The following is a 23414-nucleotide window of genomic DNA, read 5'->3' on the forward strand; positions in this document are numbered from 1 at the left end:
CTCTTGTCATTAGCTCCTCCCAGTTACAGCCCAACACAGTCTCTCAGAGAATTCTTTAATACAATGACACGCTTTTGGCGCAGAAATTTCCAACCACAAAAGTGGCAAGCACATCTCCCAGCACCAGTCTTCCCTCTGCAGCGTCAGCACAGGTCGGGCTTTTCCATGGCTCCCGTCCTGTGGGTCCAAATCAAGCCTGGCACAGCCGACAGCATCCTGGGCATGTCTGCCTGGCCCTCGGTGCTTCCTGTCTGGCTACAGCTTGAGTTCACTGGGCATTGTCTCCCCTCTCAGGCCAGCCAGCAAGTTGTTGGCTGCCAACAAGGACATGGTGTTTCGGGTTCCATGGGTGGCACTGCCAATGTGGGGCAGGATCACTGGAAAGGAGAGGAAGACGGAGTTAAGAGGGTGGTTCAAGAGCCTTACAGCGGGCCCTTCTTTCAGGGTCATGGCTTGCCAGTAAGAAGAATAAAGAGCTGCCTTATATTCCTTGATTTGCCTTCCCTCCTGTCACTCAGCACTCCACTCCCCCGAGGCTGAGGGTCAGAGTAAGAATAACGGGAATCCCAAGTTACAGACACCCAGACGCAAGGATGATGAGGGGTGTGTACCCTAAACATAAGATCACTGGCCTAACATGGTCTTGGAGCTTACGTAGAACCCAGCCCTTCAATTACCAAATAGTGATCGACGCCAATTTAACTGCTCATCTATACCCTGCGCCCCTGAAAGTGATGCCATGGAGCTTCTGATCTACCGAAATGAAGACGAGGTGAAACACTGGACAGCACAGCAGAGCAAGTGAGGTCACTTGTTCCCAAAGTGCCTTTTGAAAGTAGTTCTCAAAGTGTGAGCACTGAACTGAACGCCCAGGCCTTGGGGGATGGGGACAGTTTTCCCGGCTGTGGGCACAGGCCAATGCTCCTTTCTGGCTGGCGTGGGGGTAGGAACAGTAAAGTTTCCAAGGGCTACAATAATGGGAGCATTCATTGTGGGGAAGGCAGCTGAGGACCTTCTCTTTGGGTTTCCATTCCAGAATATAAACAAAGGGCGGGGACTGGCCAGACAACCACAGACCCTTACCGCTCACGGTTACAGTGGAAACAGAAACCACACCAGAACAGAGAGAATTGAATATAAAGTACTGTTAACTCGGTATGAAGGTAACAGGAGGCTAAAAAGAGAACACTAAGGCAGTAGTTCTCAAAGTGTGGTCCCAGGCCCAGCAGCATTGGCGAGGAGCATGCTAGACCCATTGAACCAGAAACCCTTGGGGGTCCAGCCTCTCTGATTGGTCCCCCCAGGTGACTGAGGAACCTAACAGCTTGAGGTTCCCTTAGGCCAGTTGTAGGCAAACTGATTAAGTCAACAGAGCCAAATATCAACAGTACAACGATTGAAATTTCTTTTGAAAGCCAAATTTTTTAAACTTAAACTTCTAACACCACTTCTTCAAAATAGACTCTCCCAGGCTGTGGTATTTTGTGGAAGAGCCACACTCGGGCCAAAGAGCCGCATGTGGCTCACGAGCCGCAGTTTGCTGACCACGGCCTTAGACATCACAGAGACGGAGCCGGAAGCATCTGCCTCCCTAGTACCAGGGGGACGGAGGGGAAGGGTGGGGTGGTTAACAGAAAACTGAAGGAAGGTGCCTGTGGAGCTGCAACTCGGACCTCTGTGGCCGGGCACTGCCTGGCCGTGGCTTGTCTGAGGGGGCACCACGTTGGGAAACTGCAAACCAGATGCCCCGGCCACTACAGAAGGACCGGCTGCTGCTGTGAAGACGTGTAGCTGCAGGCCACTTAGCCGGGAAGGCAGGAGGGAGCCAAGGCCTGCTTCCCAGCCTGCCAGGCTGCCTGCAGCGTCCACACTGCACCTCAACGCACACTGCACCAAGGGCTTAACCACTGGCACAGGTTACAGGTACTGGTATTGTAATTTACTTGTGACTTAGACTTAAACGGATAACAGCAATTTATAGGAACGGGTTTTACCCATGACTAGCTATGGATAAAAGACACCCAGTCAAATCCACTCTCCCTACCTCCATTCATTCCTTTAGGGACTCAGGTGAGCAGGCTCAGGAAGCCCCTCCCCTATGTTATTGGGGACCAGTGCCTCTCCTGGCGTAATTTATGGTCCCTGGGTGTGTCCCTTTGTGTTCGTACAGCGCAGGCAGCTCACACACAGCACCTCCAGACCCTCTAGCCAATGTGGTCCTGCGAGGCGGCGGGTGACTGCACCGGAAGATGCAGTTCTTACCACAGTTTTTCAGGGTCAGCAGAGGGTGGTTCGTAGGCAGTGGTTCCGGGGTCGTCACATCCAGTCCAGCAGCGGCAATCTGGCCACTGGCCAAGGCCTGGTACAGGTCGTCCTGGTTCACCACGTCTCCCCTGGAACACAGTGGTGATGTGAGTGCCCACAGTTCCCTGCACCGAGGCTGCCTTTACGGCAGAACCACCCGTGGAATGAATTTTCCCACCGACCTGGCACCTGGCGTTGACTTCTGAAGCAGGAAGTCTTACATCCTTACAGTAGTGATACGGGTCTTATCATCAGAGAACCCCAGCTCCGCCACTTTCTAGCTGTGCGACCTTGGGCAAGTGTCTCAAATTCTCTGTGTCTCCAGTTCCTCCTCTAGAATATAGGGAACCTCACCCCAGGAGTGCTGGAGGGCTACAGCTCACTGACATCACTACTGCATGCACAGGGCCCCGCCCCGGTGTTCTGATCTGGTTGCTCCCCCGACCACCCACTGTGGTCTGCCATCAGACACCTGACTAACCAAGGGCAGAGACTGGATCCACCTAAAGCACACCCATCCCAGGGAGCAACCTTCCTTCCTGCGACTGAACCATGAAGTGGAGAACTAATGTGCCAGAGACTTCATACTGTGCACTAAGTAACACTTGTGCAATAGTAACAGCAGCCTGCACAGCCCTGGGTCCATTGGGGGCTCAGCAGATGGGAGCCCTGAGACTCGGCCATCAGCGTGAGCCGTGTTCACTTCACCTCCAGATCACCACCTTTGTAGCTAAACATTAGCCCTGGGGTGACCTCATCCAACCCCTTCCCTCACCTTTGTTTGCTCCCAGACGGACTGAAGCAGGTTCAAAGGGCACCAGCTAGGAATGGTTTGGAGAGGCAGAGAGGGAAGGTCTGCCCCTATTCCATGCCCAGTGGCCTGAAGGCACCTGGGGACATTTTGAGGAACCAAGACAACTTGAGTTTAGGGTCTGTCTCCCCAGAAGCATGACGTTTCCAGGTGTCACTGACTCACACGGAGCCAGGCTCAGCGCAATGGGAGGTCGGCCTTCGAAGGGCTGTTAAATCATCAAGTCCAGCCCTCTGTGGTTCAGAGGAACAGGGGCTGCCCAAGGATACTTGGGAGCTCGATACCATGATGTCTTCACTCCCTAAACGAACGCTGCGATATGCCTGGCCCTGAGCAAGGCGGGGGCACTGCTGGGAACCAGCCAGGCCCTGCTCTCGAGGACGTTCCTCTCAGCCTGGGTATTACTTGTGGCCTTGACTGTATTTCTGAGCTGGTTGCTTGGTTTATGGGGAGAGGCAAGCTCAGCCTGAGGTCTCCTCCACAACCCACGGGGAGAAAAACCTCAGCTCACAGCAGCAGGGAGCCCCTCGAGGCTTGCCCATGACCCTGTGGCCGGGATACCTGCTGATGTTGACAAGCACAGCTGTGTTCTTCATCTGCTGGAAGAAGTCCTTGTTGCAGAGACCCTTGGTTGCAGGTGTTAAGGAGCAGGTCACAACGATGAAATCAGACTCAGCAGCCAGCTGGGAGGTGGGCACTGGGGAGGGCAGAGCTCCATCAGAGTGAGCCCAGTTATGGAGAGCAAGATGATAGGAGGCCAGGTCCTCCCCGCCCGCCCCCCGCCCCATGATGGAAACTCCCAAGATGCTTCCTGAAGGCCTTGCCTCTACCTGCACAACCCTTAACTGTACAGTCAACAGCCACTCGTGGGACCCTGGGGTCTTACATCATTCATCCAGCTCCCTGTCTCCAACAGATGGGGACACTGAGGTCAGAGAGGGGCAGAGGCTTGTCCAGGGTAACCCAGTGGGATCTGGGCCTCTTTGTCTTTCACCGACTGCGGGGTCCTTTGTGCCACGGGGGTGAGGAGTGGCTGAGATTCAGCCTGCTCTCTGCACCCCATGCTGGGCACCCTGTGGACACAGACTGGGTTGGGGCCAGCAATGCTCAGCCGTGTAAGGAGACTGAGTGAAAGCTCCCAGCAGCTCCTTACCTCTGCCATCACCCTGCTGCTCTGCCCATCCCCTGTGCAATGTGACCAGGGACTCTGAGGACAGACCTGGAGAGCTCTCCCGGCCCTGAGAGAGCTCACTGCGGGCCTGGACAAGTCTCTGTGCTCCCTGAGTGGGCTGCATCCAGAGGCAGGTAGGTCAGATAACCCCTGAGGGACTGCAGGCCCTGGACACACCTGGAGGGCCTGTGTTCTGCCCGCCGATGCTGCCGTTACAGAACAGGGAAACCCTCTGAGCACAGACGGGCTCCTGTGCAAATCAATGCTTGACTCACCAAACTCTGCCTGGAATTCTGCTGCTTCCTGGGGCTTGGGCTGGCGCCCCGAGTATAGAAATCTCTGGACACCAAATGGCTTCAGTCGCCGAGCAATGGCCTGGCCTGAGGCAAGGAGTCAGAATCATGGCTTGTCGCCAACCGCTCCACTCCCCGCACCCACCCGAGGGCAGGGGCAGCACCCAGCAGCTCCAGGGACAGGAAGCCCATGGGGGCAGGGCCAGATCCTTTCGTTAGCACAGTCCCCACGTTAACTGGTCCTGCCTCGGTGTAACCAGCCCCCAGCCAGCCCCCACTGCCCTGAGGGGTCCGTGTGATAGCCCTTCAGATCTGGAGGTAGCTCCACAGCTCCGCGGTGACTTATGCTGCCCTCACACGGTGTCCAGCCACCTGGACGTCCATCTGCTAACCTTCCCTGAGAAGTGGACCTGGCACCCCTTCCATCCTCCTGGACCCTCTGCGTCTGTGAGTGAAGCCCCGGACCTCAGCGGACTTTGTGGTGGCCGTGCCAGCCTGCCAGCCTGCCCCCAACCGGCAGACCTTTCACAGATGCTGCTCCGGAGACAGCTGGATGTTCAGACTCAGCATGAGCCCCAAAGCTGGTGGGCTCCTCCGAGCTACTCTAGCGTAAGAGGCAGGGCTGCCAGCAGGCCAGATGAGCCACACTCCCTCTCTCATCTCTGTACCAAGTTGGGTGCCAGAGAACCACTGGCAGCTGCCTGGCTCAACTTCAGCCTTCCCGCCAGGCTTCTCCAAATGGGGCCGATGGAGGAAAGACAGCTCTGCTCACGGGGCCCGCTGTGCCCAAGGGAAGGCTTTATGAGTCAGAGCTCAGGCCTTGGGGAGCACGGGCTCCCCCACGAAAACCCCTCCGACGGCCCCAACCCAGCCAGCATCTCCATCTGCTCTGTACGGAGCGGATGAGCCCTGGCCCCTACAACCTGCTTCTATCACCAGCAGGTCCTAAGGAAGTCCTGTGTTTCTCTTAGTTTGTTTCTGCCTGTGTTTTAGGAAGCTGTGCTTTCTCATCAGAGACATCCCACTGCGTGCAAAGCGCACGAATGTCACGCAGCGATGGCGACCCTTTCCAAAGGAGGGCTGTCCGCATCCAGGGCCCTGGTGCCGGAGACGCAAACTAAACCATGCGAGCCGGTGGGCCAGAGGGGAGGCAGGGCCTCACCTATGCGCCCCAGCCCGATGATGCCGACGGTGCTCTTCGTGAGGCCGTAGCCACACATCCACAGGGGCTTCCACGCGGTCCAGCCACCACTGCGGGAGGGAGGGGGGAGAGTGAGAGGCCCTGGCCTCGGGCAAAGACACGGGCCACTGCAAACTCACAGACCCAGCAGCCCTGGGCAGGGGCTGTGCTCCAAGGCATAGGCCCTGCCCTCCGGGTCAAAGGACTGAGAGTGGCATGAGCCGCACCCACAGCCACTCAGCACAGGACAAGCAGCAGGAATGACTTTTCCGAGGGCTGGAAGGGGCCTTAGAAGTTCTCATCCAACTTAGCAGATGGAGAAACTGAGACCAGAAAGGGTGACCTGCCTGAGGTCACGCAGCCAGCGCAGAGTTGGGAGCAGCAGGTTGCAAACTCAGCAACTGGGACTCCAAGAACAGTATTCTCAGCACCCCAGGGAACCAATCAAACGCAAAGCCACAGGCCCACCCCACTGCCCTGGGTGGACAGGGGTAGGTGCCTGTCTTGGGTCATCTCCATTGTAGACACGGACTCCCTAGACCAGTGATGGGCAACCTTTTGAGCTCGGTATTTCAAACTTCGTCAAAAAACTGAGCATAATTCGGGTAGTGTGTCCCTTTGAGGAAAAAACATTTTTTCGCGATATTTATAGTTTAAATAACATAAATGTTTCATCCTCGGCATGCGGCCGCCTCAGCGGCCGCTTGTCATCAGAAATGGCACTGACACGTGTGTCAGAGGTTCGCCATCACTGCCCTAGACAGAAGGGCGAGTGGGATTTTCAGCACCGCGCCTGATCAGCCCCAGGGTGCTGTCCAGCTCTGCCCCAGCACATCCCCGCCCGGAGCCACGCTCCCGGTCCATTCTCCGAGGGCCTGCATTTGCTCAGGCCGGTCCCTGCACCTGGATGCCTTCCCCTCGGGATATAGAGACCCAAACCCCTGATCTGAAACCCTCAGGCCAGATTTCAGAATTTTCCAGGTTTCAGCAAGGTAGCCTGGTGCATACACTATGTTTTACATGCCCACCTCAGTGGGCAGCACACTGTATATCTGCAGCAAAACATGCACATTCACAGTGACTAGGAGGCATTAAAGCCATGAGCAGCCTCCTGTTAGTTCCGGTCAAGTTTTGCTGCCAAAAGACTTACGAGACAACCCTCAGTTTTCAGAGCTTTTGCATTTCTGACTGTGAGCAAGGCGTGGCGGACCTGCTCTCTGTGCACTGCTTCTTCCTCCGGGAAGCCTTCCCTGATCCACACTGCTCCCCTCACCTCCTCACCTCCCTTATCCTCTTCTCTCACAATTTGCCTTCATGCCCTGTTTATTTCAGCTCTGGCTGGTACGTTAGTATTTTGGGTTAGTCTACCCCCTTCACTAGATGGGGCACATCTGGGGACAGGGATCACATCTGGGCCAGGGTGTCCCTGGGTGCTCACGAGCCAGCTGCTGAGAGAACTCACTTCTTCACTTCCTCGATGGCCTCCGGCAGCCGGCGACAGGTGGAGAGCAGCAGGGAGACAGCGAGTTCGGCGGTGGCGTCTGTCAGGACATCCGGGGTGTAGCCCACACGGATCCCACTACAAATCAAGCATCTGGTGGTCACACTGGCCTCCAGCACCCTCGCCGGTTCCTATGACCGGGACATTTCCATGCTGCTGCTCTGTTCTCTTTGCACTGCCTGCTGGGGAGCTCAGAGCTGCAGATGAGCACGCAGGAATGGCCATCATCCCATTATTCCATTTTAATTCTCCCCACTGTGGGAAGGATATGAAGATGGGAGATCAGGGTCCAAAGTGTGGGCAAGTCACTACTTAACCTTTCTGAATTTCCTCATCTACACAGAGAAATAATAACACTTAACCTTTCTACATCAAGGGGTTACTGCGGGGGGGGGGGGGGGGAAGATAATGAATGTAAAAGGGCGCTACTTGGTCAGATAGTTACCCCATTTCTGACTTCTTGGGCTTATTTTAACTGGCCTGTGCTCATACAGACAGATTTCATCAGCAGCACCTCATAGTCGCACTGAGTGGTTAGGAATCCTACCTAATAATAGAGTAATATGCAAATTGACCATACCTTTGCTACACCCACCAGCCACGCCCACCAGGAAACCGTCACAGGGACGCTGGGGTGCGGCCGAGCCGGGAAAGCCTGGGGCGGAGGCTTTCCCGGCCTTGGGCACCAGCGGGGAGCCTGCGCGGATCACAGGCAACCACTGGGGGTCGGCTCCTGCGATCCGTAGCAGGGACGCTGGGTGCAGCCGAGCCCAAGGCTGCCGCCCAGGGCCAAGCCCCGACCCTGAAAGAAGGCAGAAGGCAGTGGCCACAGCCAAGGCCTGGGTCCCCGGTGCCCGCAGAAAACTGGTGCAGGCAGCCAGGTGAATGAAGGTCTATTGCACGAATCTTCGTGCAAACGGGCTGCTAGTATGAAATAAAAACAAACACTCAGCTCCTCTTCCTCCCTGTCTGGTAGTCACCCTTCACCTCCCAGGCCCCTTCCAGAACCCAAGCGGCACTTACCGCTTCTTGATTTCATCCAAAGCCAAGTGGTCGACGCCCACAGACATTGTGCTGATGGCTTTGAGATTGGCTCCTATTGGGCAGAAAAAGCATCGTTTTTGTCTTTCCTCATAGGATTCAAACTCTCCTGCATGTTCCAGAGGGGCAGGGCCTTGCTGGAGGTCATAAAGCAAGGCTGTGGCAGGGCTGGGTGAGGGCCCGGGGCCTGGTAATGCTCCCGCACAGCCTGATGCCTCCACACACGATCTGCCTTCCTCAGGTCTCCCTCCAGGGGTTCACAGGCAGGAGAGAGGAGCGATGCGTGTGCCCGAGGGGGCTGCACACAACCGCTCCCTCTGGCCAACTACCGAGCCGGCGGCCCCAGAACGCAGAGGCCATTGCACACCTGCCTGGGGAGCCAGCAGCCGCAGCCGACGGGCCAAGACGGCCTCGGGGCCCTCCCAGCCCCGCCCGGGCACACACCTGCGGCGTCCAGGAGCTTTCTGTCCACCTGCTCCGTGAGGAGGCACAGCAGGCCGTGCGCCCCGGCCACGCCTCGCTCCAGCTCCTTCCTGGGGATGGGCTCATCTGAATCCCACTGCTCCACCTCACAGCTGAGGGCAAAGGAAGGAACACTCAGGCAGGGGAGCCCCGCAGATACTCCCGGCTCCCAAAGGCCCCCGCAACATCTGCAGCCCCCTCTCAGAGCAGCACACAGTGCCTTCTGCTTGCTCTGGCCTCAGACCGCCTGAAACTGGCTGAGGGGATTCGGGGTCATGTCTGGGCGACTTCAGAACTGTCCTGAGAGGGTGGCTGAAGGGTGAGGGGCTGTCACAGAGCAGAGAGGGCTGACAAGAACCTAACCTGAGAGAAGGAAGTCACGGGGCCCGGCTGGTGTGGCTCAGTGGTTGAGCACTGATCTATGAAACAGGAGGTCACAGTTCAACTCCTGGTCAGGACACATGCCCAGTTTGCAGGCTTAAAACTCAGTAGGGGGTGTGCAGGAGGCAGATGATCAATGATTCTTTCTCATCATTGATGTTTCTATCTTTCTCTCTCCCTTCCTCTCTGAAGTCAAGAAAGATATTTAAAAAGAAAAAGTCATAGGGACAGCTCTCAGCTCAACACAGGAAGAGCTTTTTCACCCTCAGAGGAGGCCTCACAGGTAGTGAGCTCTCTGGCCCCAGGTGGCCAGTGCTGGCAAGGCCAGTGTGAGTGTGTGTGTGTGTGTGTGTGTGTGTGTGTGTGTATGGGGGAGGGGAGGAAGGGGAGGTTCCTGCATCAAATGGGATTGGAGCCCATGTCCAGGTACATGGCCTGTCCTGTGAGTCCATGATACGGGAAACACATACTTGGACGCTGCCCAGCAGGACACGACCAAAGCAATGCAACATGGATGGTGCCCTTACGGACTCTGGGCATGTTTCCCAGGGTGCTGCCAGCCCCTCAGCCCTGGCCATTTAATTCACTGCAGCCAGCATGCATGGGCATCTACCTGTGCCAGACACAGGACGGCTGCTGCACCTCCCAGAACACCTTGCTGCAGCACCTGGCCGCCTGAGCCCGGCCACAGGCCACTCTGACCCTCCCTTCCACGCGCACGGCGTGGTGCTGCAGCACGGGAGCCACGGCCATCACTGCTGCTGCTCCCGCCTTTCCCTCCTCCTCAGGGCCCGGCACCTCACAGTGAGCCTCAGCAAAGCGCCTGCTGCACTGAACAAACATGACAAGTCTCATGTCCCCGGCACTGGTTTCTGCCGCTGGGTTCCACCTTCTCCTCCTTGGGGCAGGCAGTGCGGGCCTGTACCATGCAGTGTTCCCACTGCAGTCAGAGCTGAGTGCAAATCCCAGCCCTGCCACATGCAGGTACTTAACCTCTCCCAGGCTCAGTTTTCTCATCTGTAAAATGGGAATCACCACCTCAAAGTGCTACAAGGATTAAGAGAGTTTATGTACACGAAGCGCTTGGCAAGGCTGGCATGCAGGGTTCAATTTAAGAAGTGTCCCCAAAGGCCCTGCCAACTGTCCGAAGGGCCGGATCGGTGACTGCCAAGGGTCCTGACTTTGCCAAGTGACCTGGGAAGGTAAAGGATTAACAGCCTGGTCCTTGCATCACGTGCGGTTTTCCTGCTCCACGGGCCCATCACCGGGAACGGCTCCAGCCTGCCCTCTCCCCTCTCCCCTCACCCTCTGCAGGTGCGGGAGGTGCAGGTCCAGCCGCCACCACTTCGGCCCGGAGACAGCTGGGCCCGAGAACTTGCCCTAAGCCTCCCCAAACTCCAAGACTGTCCCGGCCGCGCGCAGGTTGGAAAGCCCGGCTCTCCGGGGCCCCTAGGACCACCCGGTTCTCCCCCCAAAATAACGAGGCCTCTGGAGCCCGCCCCCAGCCCGCCCAGGCGCAGCCCCGGGCGCCCCCAAAGTAGCTCCTGGGGACGGGAGTCACCCAGCGTGCGGGGGTGCCCGAGGCCGGGGCGGGGGGGGGGGGAGCCCGGGGTGCCGCAGCCCCTTCCCGGCCCCGCGCCCGGGGGAGGGGGACTGGGGGGACCGAGGCGGGGCGGCGCGGGGCCGGCTCTTACTCTGCGGCCCCGGCGAGCACTGCCCGGCCCTCGGGGGGGATCCTGCGGGTGACGAACACCTTCATGAGTCGCGCTGGCCTCATGCACCCCGCTGCCGCCGGACTCCGACCCGGACGCCGCCGCCGGAAGCGGGACGCGGCGTGGGGGCGTGGCCTCGGGATGGGCGGGGCGGGGCTGAGAGGAGGGGCGGGGCGTGGTCTCAGGTGGGCGGGGCGGGCCCGCGTGGGGGCGGGGCGGGGCGGGCTGTAACTGCGTTTTGGGGCCGAGTGTGCGCCCTGAGCAGCTGTGTGTGTGTGATCGAGCCTTCATGGAACTGGGGCTGGTTCCAGGTGATGCGGCCAGGCTAGTGCCTTGGCCCTTGGGCCCCCATGGCTCCCTGTGACCACCCCCTGCCCCAGGAGCTCAGGGACTAAGGGGGGGGGGGGGGGGATCTGGAGGCTGAGCTGGGTAAAGGGACCCAGAGCCCTGAGTGTGTGGGGGATGTCTGTCAGGCACCATCCCCATTCCCAGGGCCCCAGGTCCCTGACCATCCTCGCTAGGTCTGTTCCATCATGGTCACACTGTTCCATGCAGGGGCCTTTGGCCACACGGCCTGGGCTGTGAGCCTGGCCTATTATGTAAACACAGGAGGCTGGCCCAGGGCATTCTGAGTCCAGGAATGGCCTCTTTAATACTTGCTTCAATTCCCCATATGAAGCCCACAGTTGCGGGGGGCGGTGAATTGGTCATGGGCCTCCCAGCTTGTCTGACACCTGCTGACTGGCAGGTCATGTATAGGGCAAGGGTCAAGGTGATGGACAGGGCCTTGTGGGACAATGGGCAGACCAAGAGTTTGCAGCCAAATGGAACTGGGTCTGAATCCCAGTCCATTTACAAGCTGTGTGGTCCTGGTCAGTTCCCATCATCTTCCTAAGCCTCAGTTTCTTCAGCTACAAAATGGGGTTATGAGCACTTAGTTTTGCGAGATACTGTGATTAAACAAGCAGCATTTGCATGGATCCTGGACTATGTTGGGTGTTCATCAAACACAGAAGCCGTGGAGGAGAGAGGTAAGGTCAGGCTCTGGACCCAGACTGCCTGGATTGCAATCCCAGCTCTGCCGTGTACCAGCACCAACTCACTAACCGTCTGTGTGGCTCAGTTTCCTCATCTGTAGAATGGGAAGTGCCTGCCTGTCTCAGGGCTTGTTGAGAGGATGAACTGTGTATAGTGTGTACGACAGCATGTAACACACCTAGTGGGTGCTTAACAACTAGAAACACACCCCAGGAAACCCACACACGGGTGCCCCGGGCCGGGCACCGGTCAGAGATGCAGATTCTGAAGCCAGTCCCACGACAGGTAAGAGGGCCCAGGCCTGTCCCTCAGCTCTGCTGCCTTATCTCTGCCAGAGGCTGTTCATGTGCAAGTCCGGGCCTGGGAGCACCCAGAGGGCAAAAGCCTGCCTGTGGTCTCTTCTCTGCTCATTTTATCTGAATCCATTCTGCCCCTTCCAGGCCCAGCTAGGAAACAGTGACAGGCACAGAGGTCACCTCTCCAGCTTAGGGCCACACAGCACGTCTCAGGAGAGGCCGGAGCGGGCGCCCCAGGCCTGGATCCCTGGCCAGTGCACACCCTGCCTTCTCCCTCTCTTAAGTACACATTAATGGGTATCTTAGCCACAAACCGTTATCTGCACTGCCCGGCCCCCTCAGGGACACTTTTTTGAAATACCTCAAACATTGACACAACGAGATGTTTTTCTGTCCCCAAGCCAGAACCTCGGGGGGACAGCATAGTCCTGTGGCTCTAACCCCTGCTAATCAGGGGTGACCCATGAGCCCAGCTCCTCCCACACAGGACAGGCGAGGACACTAGGCAAGCTTGTCCACCAGGGGCAGAAGGGGGCACGCACGGCAGGTCAATGGGTCTCCTCCGCCAGGGCAAAGCACCCAGCTGGCGCCCAAAAGTGCTGCTGGGTGGTGGGTGCGGAGCCAGCCGAGGACCCGGAGAAGAGATGGGTGAAGTGGTTGGAGAGGAAGGATCTGACCTGGGTTTCACTGGGTAAACTGATCGTCTAATACGTGGCTAAGATTTGTGGAGCTCTTAGCTAGTTCCAGGCACTGTGCTAAGAACTATGCATAATAACTTGCTACTATTTAAACGTCTCAGCGCCCTGTAAGGCACATCACAGGTGAGGAAGCCGAGGAAAGAAAGGTGAAATCATTTGCTTAATTAAAGTCACACCGCTAGTAAGAGGCAGAGCTTGGATTCAAGCCTGGCACCCTGACCCCAGACTCAAGTTTTTGTTGTTGTTTGTTTTTTGTTTTCAGTCCTCAAAGATATTTTTTCCATTGATTTTTTTCGAGAGTAAAAGGGAGAGGGGGGAGAAGAAATTTTTTAATTAATTTTTAGAGAGAGAGAAAGGGAGAGTTGTTCAATACCTCTTATGAAATAATCCCTCTTTCCCCCACTGATTTGAAATTCTACTACCATCATAAACTAAATTTGGGTCTCCTGGGGTCCATTTCTGAACTTTGTACTCTGTTCTGCTCTATTGCGCCATCTCCCTCGTCATATGAGACTAGTCACGTGTGAGACAGCAAAGGGCGCTGCTTTAAGCCACGGCGTTTGCGGTCACCTGTTAGCAGCAGCAGAGCACTCACACAGCGAGGACGCCGTGGGTGAAGCAGAAAGGTAGGAGCTGTGGCTTGGGTCACATCTGAGGCTCCGCCAGAACAAGGCTGGCTCAGAAGCTCCGCTTTAGCCACAAAACGGCCAGGCACCACCAGGCAAAGCGCCTCTTCGGTCGGACCCTTGGTTTCCGAACTACAGGATGGGGACAAGCTGTGGTGTCCTGTTGGTCGGTGTGCGCTGAGTGCAGGCTGGGCCTCAGGGTGCCTAGGGAACAGTGACCACCTCACTCCTTTGGCCACAGGAAGAAAGTGAGCCCAAACCATGTCCACGTGGGCGCTGCCTGCCTCCCCGTCCTCACTGCCTGCCTCCCCACCACTGTGGCACTTGCTCCCTGAACCCCCCACTCCCCGCTCCAGGCCCCAGCCCCCTCCTGCCCTTAGTCAGGGGGTGTGGAGTATTCAGGGGTCTTGACCTAGGGCAGCCTGACGGGGGGGTAGGGGGGGCCTGCTTGGCCCTTAGGCATCTGGCTTCTGCCTGATCCCCACCCACCCACCTTCTGGAACGTGGAACCTGGAGCGTCTGAGCCAGCCCAGTGACCTTTCTGAGCCCAGTCAGCTGTCCCAGAGACCTGCCTCACTCTCTTCCCCACTGCTCCCCAGCCCTGGCTGGAGTCCCACCACAGCACCCCGGGGCTGACCTTGTAACCTAGCCCCTCACCACACCTACTCCGGCCAAGAGGCCCAGAGACACCTAAAGATCCCACAGCCCGGAGGCAGCTGCAGGGTGGGAGCGTGGCCGCCTCCAGGCCACGGAAGAGGTGCAAGAGGCAACATGCGGAAAAGTGCCGGCCGGTGCGGGGCCCAGTGCAGGTGCCCCCAGTTCTGAATCAGCCTTTACCTGATGCTGACGCTCTGGCCCCCGGACCGCACTCTGAGATCCTTCCGGTTATGCTTCAATTACCGATCCCGCTGTTCACTGAAGAAATGCTCACTCAAAGGTCTGGATGCAAGCAGGCCCCAGCATCTTCTTCCAGACTTGACTTCTGTCTCATGCTTTTCTTGCTTTATTTATTTCCTGATTTTGTGTCTGCCCCTCCCTTCCCCTCTTCCCCACTAGAACATAAGCTCCTTGAGACCCGGGGCCTCCTCTGAGCTAAAGTCTGGCACAGGGCAGGTGCTCGGTAAACATCTGTTGACGAAATGAATGAAGGAGGCAGGGGGTTGGCGGCCCTTATTGCTCATCCCCCACGGGGAATATGTCACTTTATCACCACCTAGTGGGCACTTTTATGTACTGCAGCGTGGGGGAGAAAAAGGCTCTACTCGTTTTGAGGCTGATGGTAGAGGAGGCCACTGTGGGTGGAGAGCGGCCCCTGGTGGTGCCCCTGTTCTCCGTGTTCTTCTCTAGGGCCCAGAGCTCCTTGGAGGAGAGCTTCCTGGAGGAGGTGACATTGAGCTGAACAATGCAGGCAGTGAGATTTGGAAAGGGGGAAATGGGAGAGGGAGAGAAGGCATTCCTGGCAGGACGGACAGCATAAGCAAAGGTCTGGAGGCTGGAGAGCATGGGCATGTGCCAAAGGGAAGAGAAGTAGAAGCAGCTGAGATGGGCAGTGGAAAAAGGCCAGATAATGACACAGGAGGAAGGGAAGAGGCCCAGGAAAGGGAGTGAGTGTTTGATCTGAGAGAGTGTTTGATCCGTGCACTTCACACACACAGGAATTCACCTTGTTCCTGCAAAGCCCAGTGAGGTAGAGTTTAGGGCCACTGTTTTATTTTATGTTTTTATTTTTTATTTTTTTGCTAATCCTCATCTGAGGATATTTTTTTCTATTGATTTTTAGAGATGGGGAGGGGAGAGAGAGAGAGAGAGAGAGAGAGAGAGAGAGAGAGAGAGAGAGAGAAACATCGATGTGAGAGAGACACATCGATTGGTTGCCTCTGGCATGTGTTGACTGAGCCCAAGATCCAACCTACAGCCCAGGCACATACCCTTGACCAGAAATTGAACCCGGAACCCTTTGGTCCAAGGGCTGGTGCTCTAACCACTAAGACACACTGGCCAGGCTAGGGCCCCCGTTTTACAGATGAGGAAACTGACCCACAGATGAGTAGTGACTTGCCTGAGGTCACGCAGCTGATAAGGGGTAGAAGTACATTTGATCTAGATTATCTGACTGTTTCTCTACTCCTTGATCGGACTGCCCGGCCCTGGTTTGTGCTTGGAGGGGAGGCGTGTTGGGGGAGCATATGCAGGGAGCTAGGAGCTGCACCCCACAGCCCTGAGTCCTTGGCTCCTCCTCACAGTCTCAGGCCTGGCAGCGCGTACTCAGGGTCCTCCCTCTGCTCACCCTCATGGTCATAGAGCCCCAGCCGGGGAGCAGATGCCTGGGCTCCCTTCACTTTTCTGGGCCACAGAACACAATGGCTGTAATGACTGATAAAGGGACCTCAGAGATCTGTTACTCGCCCATTATACAGACATGACACTGAGGCCCTGAGAGGGGAAAGAACTATCCTGGTGATGTACACAAAGCTACATCCTGGCCCTTGCCTGGGCTCCCAGCTGGAAGCTGTTGCTACCATACAAGGGGCCTGAGCCCTGGCCACAAGGATTAGCAGAGGGCCCACTGGGGCCCCACTGGCCAGCCAGGCCCCTGGGAAATGTGTGAGTTTGGGCTCCCAGGGAGGTGTGTGCCTGGGGGTGGGGGGTGTGGACTCAGGCTGAGGGGCCAAGGCCTCCATGCGGAAGGAAGATGGGCTTAGCGGGACCTGCCCACAGGCTTTCTGGAGGCCAGACTCACCGGGCAGAGGGATGGGCGGGCCTCCCAGCTTCCCAGCTCAGCAGCGGCCCTGGACCGCACTGAGACTCCCAGCCCTGCTATAGCCCTGCGCCCAGCCCAGGAGGCCTGCTCTTCTGGGGGCTCGGGGGCACGGGGAGCCCCCTCTACCAGACGGAGCTCCGCTGTGTGTCAAGCTTCACTCTGTGACCTTCACCCCCACACAGCCCCAGAGTGGGCACTGTTACGATTCCCACCTTCAAACAGGAAAGATGGACGCTCAGAGAAGGACTCGCCAAGGTCACCAAGTTTGAGCTGGGCCTCACACCGAGGTCAAAGTGCCCACAAACCACAGCCACACCTGCAGCTGGTGGTTCATTCATGGCCTCTGATGTTGGGCAGCTCCTGGAGCGTCCGCTGCTGCCCTGACCCCTGGGGTGCTGGCTGCAAGCCTCTAGCTTTGTGCTCACCTGGTCCCCACCACACCCCCCATCTCTCTCTGACCCTCACCACTCCCCTGCCCTGTCCATCTTGCCCATGAGCCAGCAACCACACCGGGGCAAGGACAAGGAGGGTCCAAGCCTTTTCTGAGGCCCCAGGACCCCGCCAGGGTGCACACGCAGCACACATCTTCTCTGCGAGTGAACTCCCGCAAAGACAGGTACCACCCCCATTTTCCAAACGGGAAAACTGAAGGTCAGGGGCGACACTGACCGGCCTGAGTCACCAGCAGCTCCAGGCAGAGCAGGGCCCCACCAGGCCTCCTGCTGTCGGGGCTCGGGCTCCCTCCGCGGGGCAGTGGCCTCACCACCCTCCCCGGCAGCTGTGCAGCTCAAGTCCCGAACGTGCACCCGAAGGCGGGACCTTGGCTGTTTTTTGCCCGCTGGGCAGGGGTGAGCACCCGGATGTGGGTTGGCCCAGCTGGCGTGCAAACCCCGGACTGCGAGGGCCAGGAGGAGATTACCGTGGTCAGGTTTCCAGTGCGTTACTTCTGCTGGGGATTTTACCAGAGCCGTTTCCTTAATCCTGCTCAGGGCACGGCTGAGATTTCGTAATGAGCTGTAACAGCCGGAGTACTGGGTCTGTGAGCAGGGAACAACTGTTCGTTCTTAAACGAGCCAGCTCCTCTTTTCTCAGATATTGCAGGGGGAGCAGGGGGAGCAGGGGGAGCAGGGGGCCGGGACTGAAACAGCAGTGCTCACACCAGCCGAGCCCAGCACCCGTTATGCAGATGGACCCACAGACCCACGGGGGCAGCACCATTCCACAGGCAGGAAGGACTGTGGGTGCAGCAGGGCAGAGCCAAGGGGACCCGGCTGGCCAGCAGGAACCAGGGGAGGTCAGGGTGGGGCCATTCCCACCGGATGCAGGAGAGGGTGTGTGGGGCCTGGCGGGCATCACGCTAGGTTGTCATGGGGCTGCTGAGGAGGCTGGTGGAAGACCAGGACACAGCAGGAGCTCGAGAGCCTGGGGGCTCCGTCCTGGGCCGGTTCCCCAGCAACAGGCTCCCCTGCAAGCTCCTTACTCAGGAGGTGCTCCCAGAACCAGCCAGGAAAGGAGCAGGAGCAGGAGAGGAGGGGGGAGGACAGGTGACCCCACTTCTGGCTGAGTCCTGCAGAGGGTGGCTTTGGTCTGATTCTGTGGGGGTCTCTGAAGTGCAGGGTTGTCGAAACCCCAGGCAACGGAGCTGGGCTTCCATAGTCCCTGGGGCCCATTCGTCAGGGCCATGCGGGGAGGTCTGGGCCGCTTCCTGGAGGAGGAGGCCTGTCCTCGCGAGAGGCGGTGGGGGAGGGGGCACAGGGGCCTTGTGGAAGGACACACTGGCATTTCTTACCTGGAAGAGGGCCGAGGCCCGGGCCTCATTTAGGACAGGCCCAGGAGGAGCATGAGCCCCGTAGGCTGCAGGTGAAGTTCACTCAGCTATTTCAGCAAAAGTCCCATAAACCACCTCCGGAAACCCTTTCTCATGTGCCGCTGTTTGGGGCCAAAACCCTGAACTGTGACGAGGAGGGACAAATAGCTCAGGTGCTAGATAGAACCGTCTATTTCAGCTAAAACCGGTCAGAAATGAGTCACTGGCCTGATCTGGGTCCCAAGAGGCTGCCCCAAGAAGCTCAGGACCCCAAAAAGCAAATCTGGTCCTGTCCCTTCCCTGCCTGCCAGCTTCCACGGGTCCCCTGGCCTGCAAGCAAAGGCCCTAAACCCCAGTGTTCCCCACGTCCTCCTGGGGTGAGCCCACAGCGACCGAGAGCAGCAAACCTCGGGCAGAAACCGCAGCCCCAGCAGCTCCCAGGCCCTGCAGCCCCTGCCCGGAACCGCCAGCCTCCTCTCCGCTTTGCCTCTGTAACTCATGCAGGGAAGGCGTCTAAATGCGAGTCCACACAGTCCTGCAAACCTCCCCGAATCCCTGCCTCCACCCCACCCGAGGGGGCGTGCCCCTGGGGTGGAGCTTTCCTTACAATGATTACACGTGGTTTTATTTCAGAAAAAAACACACACAAAAAAACACACACATAAGGCCTTATTCCCAATCGCCTGCGGAATGAGGAGACTCCCAGGTGGTCTCGGTGAGGTCAGGTGCCGAGAACCAATTCCAGCATGTAATAATTACAAGAGTTTTACCAAAAGGTTGGTGAAGCTTGGGGAGCTCAACAGGGTGGAGTCACACGTAGTTTACCTGTTGGAAACGGCTACAAAGCATCTCTCCCAAACCTGAATGGTACTGTTAACTGCCAGACAGCTCAGGGCATTTTATTGCCTCCTGTTGGCCAAGCACCTGAACAGCTGTAGGCTATTCCCCAAACTGACAATCTCTGTAAACCCTTTGAAGTGTATGTCTCCACCTTGCCTTAGGACAGGTTGTGTGAATAAAAGCAGGGGTCCCCCCAATGCCTCTCAAAAATACCTTTCGTCCACGGACTCCTTCTTAATCATCTACGGGCAGCCCTTTCTCAGAATGCTGACCCCTTTGTGAGGCTGGGGGAGAAAGAACCCCGGCAGCCAGGGAACCTTGCACCCGGCAGCCTTGGAGGCTGGGCGGGAGGGGACAGTGACTCGAGTGCATCAGAAAGTCTTCTGGGCTCTGCCTTCAAGCACCCGGAATCCGCCCCTCCCCCACCACCTCCGCTCAGGTCTAAGCTGCTGTCCCCTCTGCAGCGGCTTCCTGGCATCTCCCTGCATCTGCCTGGCCCTGCCCCATCAGCCTCTTCTCCCGGCGGCCAGGGCCCTGCACAGCTCTCTCTGAGGAGCTCTCCGTGGGCTCCCATCACCCTCAGGGTGAGCAGGTGTCCTACCTCGGCCCATCACGCCCACAAGATGCCCTCTGACCTCTCTCCCTGCCCCTCCTGCTTCCCCGGGGTCCTTGCCAAGCACACTCTTCCCTGGGGTCCTTACTATGCACACTCTTCCCCAGGTCCTTGCCGTGCACACTCTTCCCCGGGTCCTTGCTGTGTACATTCTTCCCCGGGTCCTTGCTGTGTACACGCATCCCCGGGTCCTTGCTGTGTACACTCTTCCCTGGGGTCCTTGCTGTGTACACTCATCCCCAGGGTCCTTGCCGTGCACACTCTTCCCCGGGTCCTTGCTGTGCACACTCTTCCCTGGGGTCCTTGCTGTGCACACTCTTCCCTGGGGTCCTTGCTGTGCACACTCTTCCCCGGGGTCCTTGCTGTGTACACTCTTCCCCGGGGTCCTTGCTGTGCACACTCTTCCCCAGGTCCTTGCTGTGCACACTCTTCCCCGGGGTCCTTGCTGTGTACACTCTTCCCCAGGTCCTTGCTGTGCACACTCTTCCCTGGGTCCTTGCTGTGCACACTCTTCCCCGGGGTCCTTGCTGTGTACACTCTTCCCCAGGTCCTTGCTGTGCACACTCTTCCCTGGGGTCCTTGCTGTGTACACTCTGATAGGAGAGCATGCTGGGCTCCTGCACTTGCTATTCCCTCTGCCTGGAACAAGCCTCCCTTCATTTTCTACACATCCCTTCACAGACTTCCCTGGCTGCACCACCCCATCCCCACCTGCATTCTCTCCTCCCCTCACCCTGCCTTGTTTATCCCCCAGCACTCACACCAGCCTGATACAGCCTTATCTTTATTTACTTTTAGGTAGTTCAGTGTCTAATTTCCCTCTAGAACGTGAGCTCTAAGAGACTAAGATTTGTTTTGTTTGCTGACATCTTCAGTATGGACAGCAATGCCTGGCTCAAGAAACACTTACCGAATGAATGAATGAATGAATGAATGAATGAATGAAGCACACCTGTCATTTGACAGAGAAGGTGGGCAGAACTCCCCAAGAGGTTCCAGGGTGTTCCCAGCCCCACGTTTCCTCCTGCATGAAATCTGCTGTCCAGGTTCTAAATGGATGTTCCGGCGCAGGTGGCAGCTCTGATCACTCAGTGGGGCTGGTTTTCCTTTGGTGCAAACACCACCTCTTCCTGGGAGCCCTCCCAGAGCCTTTCCCAGCCGTGAGGGAAAGTCCGCCCTACCCTCCTTGCCTGGCCCAGTCCCCCTGAGATCTGTGCTGGGTGTCCGTGAGCTCCCCTGGGCCCTGAGTCACGCCCAGAGGACACCTGGAGGCCTGCCTGGGCTCCTGTGGCCTCAGCCACGCCCCTTTCCTTATTTAAGCCTCACAACAACCCTTTGAGGTAGTCATTACTATCCCCATTTTACAGATGAGGAAACTGTGGTCAGAGGCCGCAGAAGTGACTTACCCAGGTCCCACGGCTGGCGGCACAAGGTGACAGCACGCTGTGTTCACAGTTGGTGCTCAGGTTTCTGGTGAATGGATGAAAGGGCATACCCGAGTCCTGCGGAGGGAGCCATGGAGACGCTGTAATCACAGCGTGGGCCAGTTGCTGCGGGTGATCCGTGTGGCCATCCACGCTCAGCTGCCCCGGGGAGATCAGATCGCGGCTTTGCCGGTGTCTGTGCGGAGAAAGAAAAGGCAGTCTTCCTTCCAGAGTCCCAAGGACCCACCGGTGGGATGTGAGGAAGTCACATGACCATGCTCATCCCTGGCCCTCAGCCTCTCACTGGGGTAAAGGCAAAGGCCCAGAAGGGTTGAACTATGAGCCAGAAATTAGGAACAGAGCTGGGACCAGGGCCCCCTGCCTCTTGACATCAGCCCTATCTTTGTTCGCTACCTACTACATTCATAATGGCTCTGTCCCTAGGACCTGTCTCAGCTGCCTCATCTGTAAAGTGGGGGTGATTGTGCCTGCAAAAAGAATCAAACATTAAATGAGATCGTACAAGAAAAAGTGCCCGGCAGAATGGAAATTCTTACTAAGTGAAGCATATAATTATTAACTGGGTCCAAGAAAGGCATATATATATATCAACTGATTCTATTATGTTTTGAAAATGAAATGTAGTTTAATTAAACATTGCCTTTATAATTATTTGAGGTATCTATGTATATCTATCTATATCTATATCTATATATCTATATATCTATCTATATATATATACATATATATATATATATACTTTTTTTTTGGAACACCCTATATCTATTTTATATTTATATATGACATTGCTTCCTCCTTCCCTGCCCTACAAATGCATCTCCCAGGCCTGGAATGCAAACTTGGTCATTAGAAGAAGACCTGTTTGTTTAGGGAAAAAAGCAATAATAATAGTGCTCAGGGGAGGAGATGGTGTGGCAAAACCAGCACAGCGTGGCAGCATTTTGTGGGCATTTTAAACATGCCAGGTAAATATGTTATCCAATGTTAAATATTAATAAAGTCTCATTTTATCTGAGTTCTCCTAACTTTTAAAATGTATATCAAAAACAAATAATTTCAAAGCTGTCCAATTAAGTGAGCTACAAACCAGATTTACAATATTGCTAAATAGGGTGTTTTAAAAATTGGTAAACAAATATAAATATCTCCTCCTGCCTTTTTTCAGGATTAGTCTTTTTTTGTTATTGTTACTCCTCGCCCGAGGATATTTTTTCCATTGATTTTTAAAGAGAGAGTGAGAGGGATGGAGAGAGGGAGAGAAGGAGGGAGGAGGAGGAGGAGGAGGTGACGGAGGAGGAGGAGGAGGAGGAAGAGGAGAGAGAAACATCGATGTGAGACACATCCATTGGTTGTGTCCCACATGCGCCCCAGGGTGGGGATCAAACCTGCAGCCAAGTACCTGCCCTTGACCGGGAATTGAACCCAAGACCCTTCGGCACATGGGCTGATGCTCTAACCACTTAGTCACATGGCCAGGGCAGGATTAATCTTGAACTCCATCAGGATATGGGTGCTCAGGCCTTTGGAAAGTGAGTGAAAGGGCATATCTGAGTTTAGCAATATTCCTGGTGGGAGGCGCAATATCCTGACACACCTGCATGTCACGTGGGCCAACTCCTTGGTAGACAGCGAGGTGACAGGACATATCAAGAGCCATTGAAACCATCTGTATACTTTGACCAGTTGTTTCCTCTGAAATTTGTCCTAGTGAAAAAAAGCAAGCAAAAATGGAAGCCCATAAGGATGGTGAAGGCAGTGCTGGTCACAGTGGAGGATAAGGGCGAGCACGCTCAGTCGTAACAATGGGGACCATGGAGTAAGTGATGCTTGCATCCTTGGCTCGTCAGCCAGCAAAAATGATCATTTTGGGGAGACAACGTGGATGATACTTATGTTCAAAGGTTTCCTATCAAAAGGGAGATGCACTGAGACTGCAGGCTCTGCTCTCGGGGCCGTTTTCTCTCCTCCCTGTGGGATGCTCACAACAGCCCTTTGACGGAGTCACAGCAGGGTCGTGGGTCAGTGGCCCATGATCCAGGGGAGGAAACCAGGCTGAGCAGTGAGAAGCCACAGGCACTCAGACTGGGAACTGGGACAGCTCCCGGGTCTCCTAACGCAGAGCCGGGCGCGGCCTCGGAGCAGTGAGGAGCCTGACCCTGGCATGGGGACCCAGCAGCCAGCCCCGGAGCCGGGAGATGGGAAGAGAGTCCCTCTTTGCTGGGGCAGCCCCCAGCTCCCAAATGAGGACAGTGCATGACAAAGCCCTGTTCTCACCCACCCTCCCTGTCTCATCCCGTGGAGGTGCCGCCTGGGCTGGCCTCTCCTCTCTCTCAGGCTGGGGTTCCCCCCTCCAGCCCCCGGGAGATTTGGAAGACGCCCAGTTCCTGGCCCCACCTTGTTCTGAACTGGGCTTCTAGGAAGCCCCTTCTACACA

At 56.7% G+C, this 23414-nt stretch overlaps 1 protein-coding gene across 1 annotated transcript; it reads right to left on the minus strand.

The window, feature by feature from the left end:
* Nucleotides 1-41: 41 nt before the first annotated feature.
* Nucleotides 42-10971, minus strand: GRHPR (glyoxylate and hydroxypyruvate reductase). Its single transcript, XM_079789575.1, has 9 exons — nt 10839-10971; nt 8746-8876; nt 8284-8356; nt 7222-7338; nt 5742-5830; nt 4562-4666; nt 3677-3812; nt 2263-2393; nt 42-377 (listed from the first exon to the last, which is right to left on the minus strand). Exons 1-9 carry the CDS (start codon nt 10919-10921, stop codon nt 256-258), a joined length of 987 nt encoding a protein of 328 aa, XP_079645701.1. The 5' UTR covers nt 10922-10971; the 3' UTR covers nt 42-255.
* Nucleotides 10972-23414: the final 12443 nt, after the last annotated feature.

The sequence above is a fragment of the Cnephaeus nilssonii genome (genome assembly GCF_951640355.1).
Source record: "Cnephaeus nilssonii genome assembly, chromosome: 14".
NCBI lineage: Eukaryota > Metazoa > Chordata > Mammalia > Chiroptera > Vespertilionidae > Cnephaeus > Cnephaeus nilssonii.

Coding starts and splice junctions, on each gene's coding strand:
- GRHPR (XM_079789575.1), bottom strand. CDS start 10,921: ATGAGGCCAGCGCGACTCATGAAGGTGTTCGTCACCCGCAGGATCCCC. Junction 8,877..10,838: donor GTGCTCGCCGGGGCCGCAGA/GTAAGAGCCGGC, acceptor CTTTGCCCTCAG/CTGTGAGGTGGAGCAGTGGG. Junction 3,813..4,561: donor AGAATTCCAGGCAGAGTTTG/GTGAGTCAAGCA, acceptor TGCCCTCCCCAG/TGCCCACCTCCCAGCTGGCT.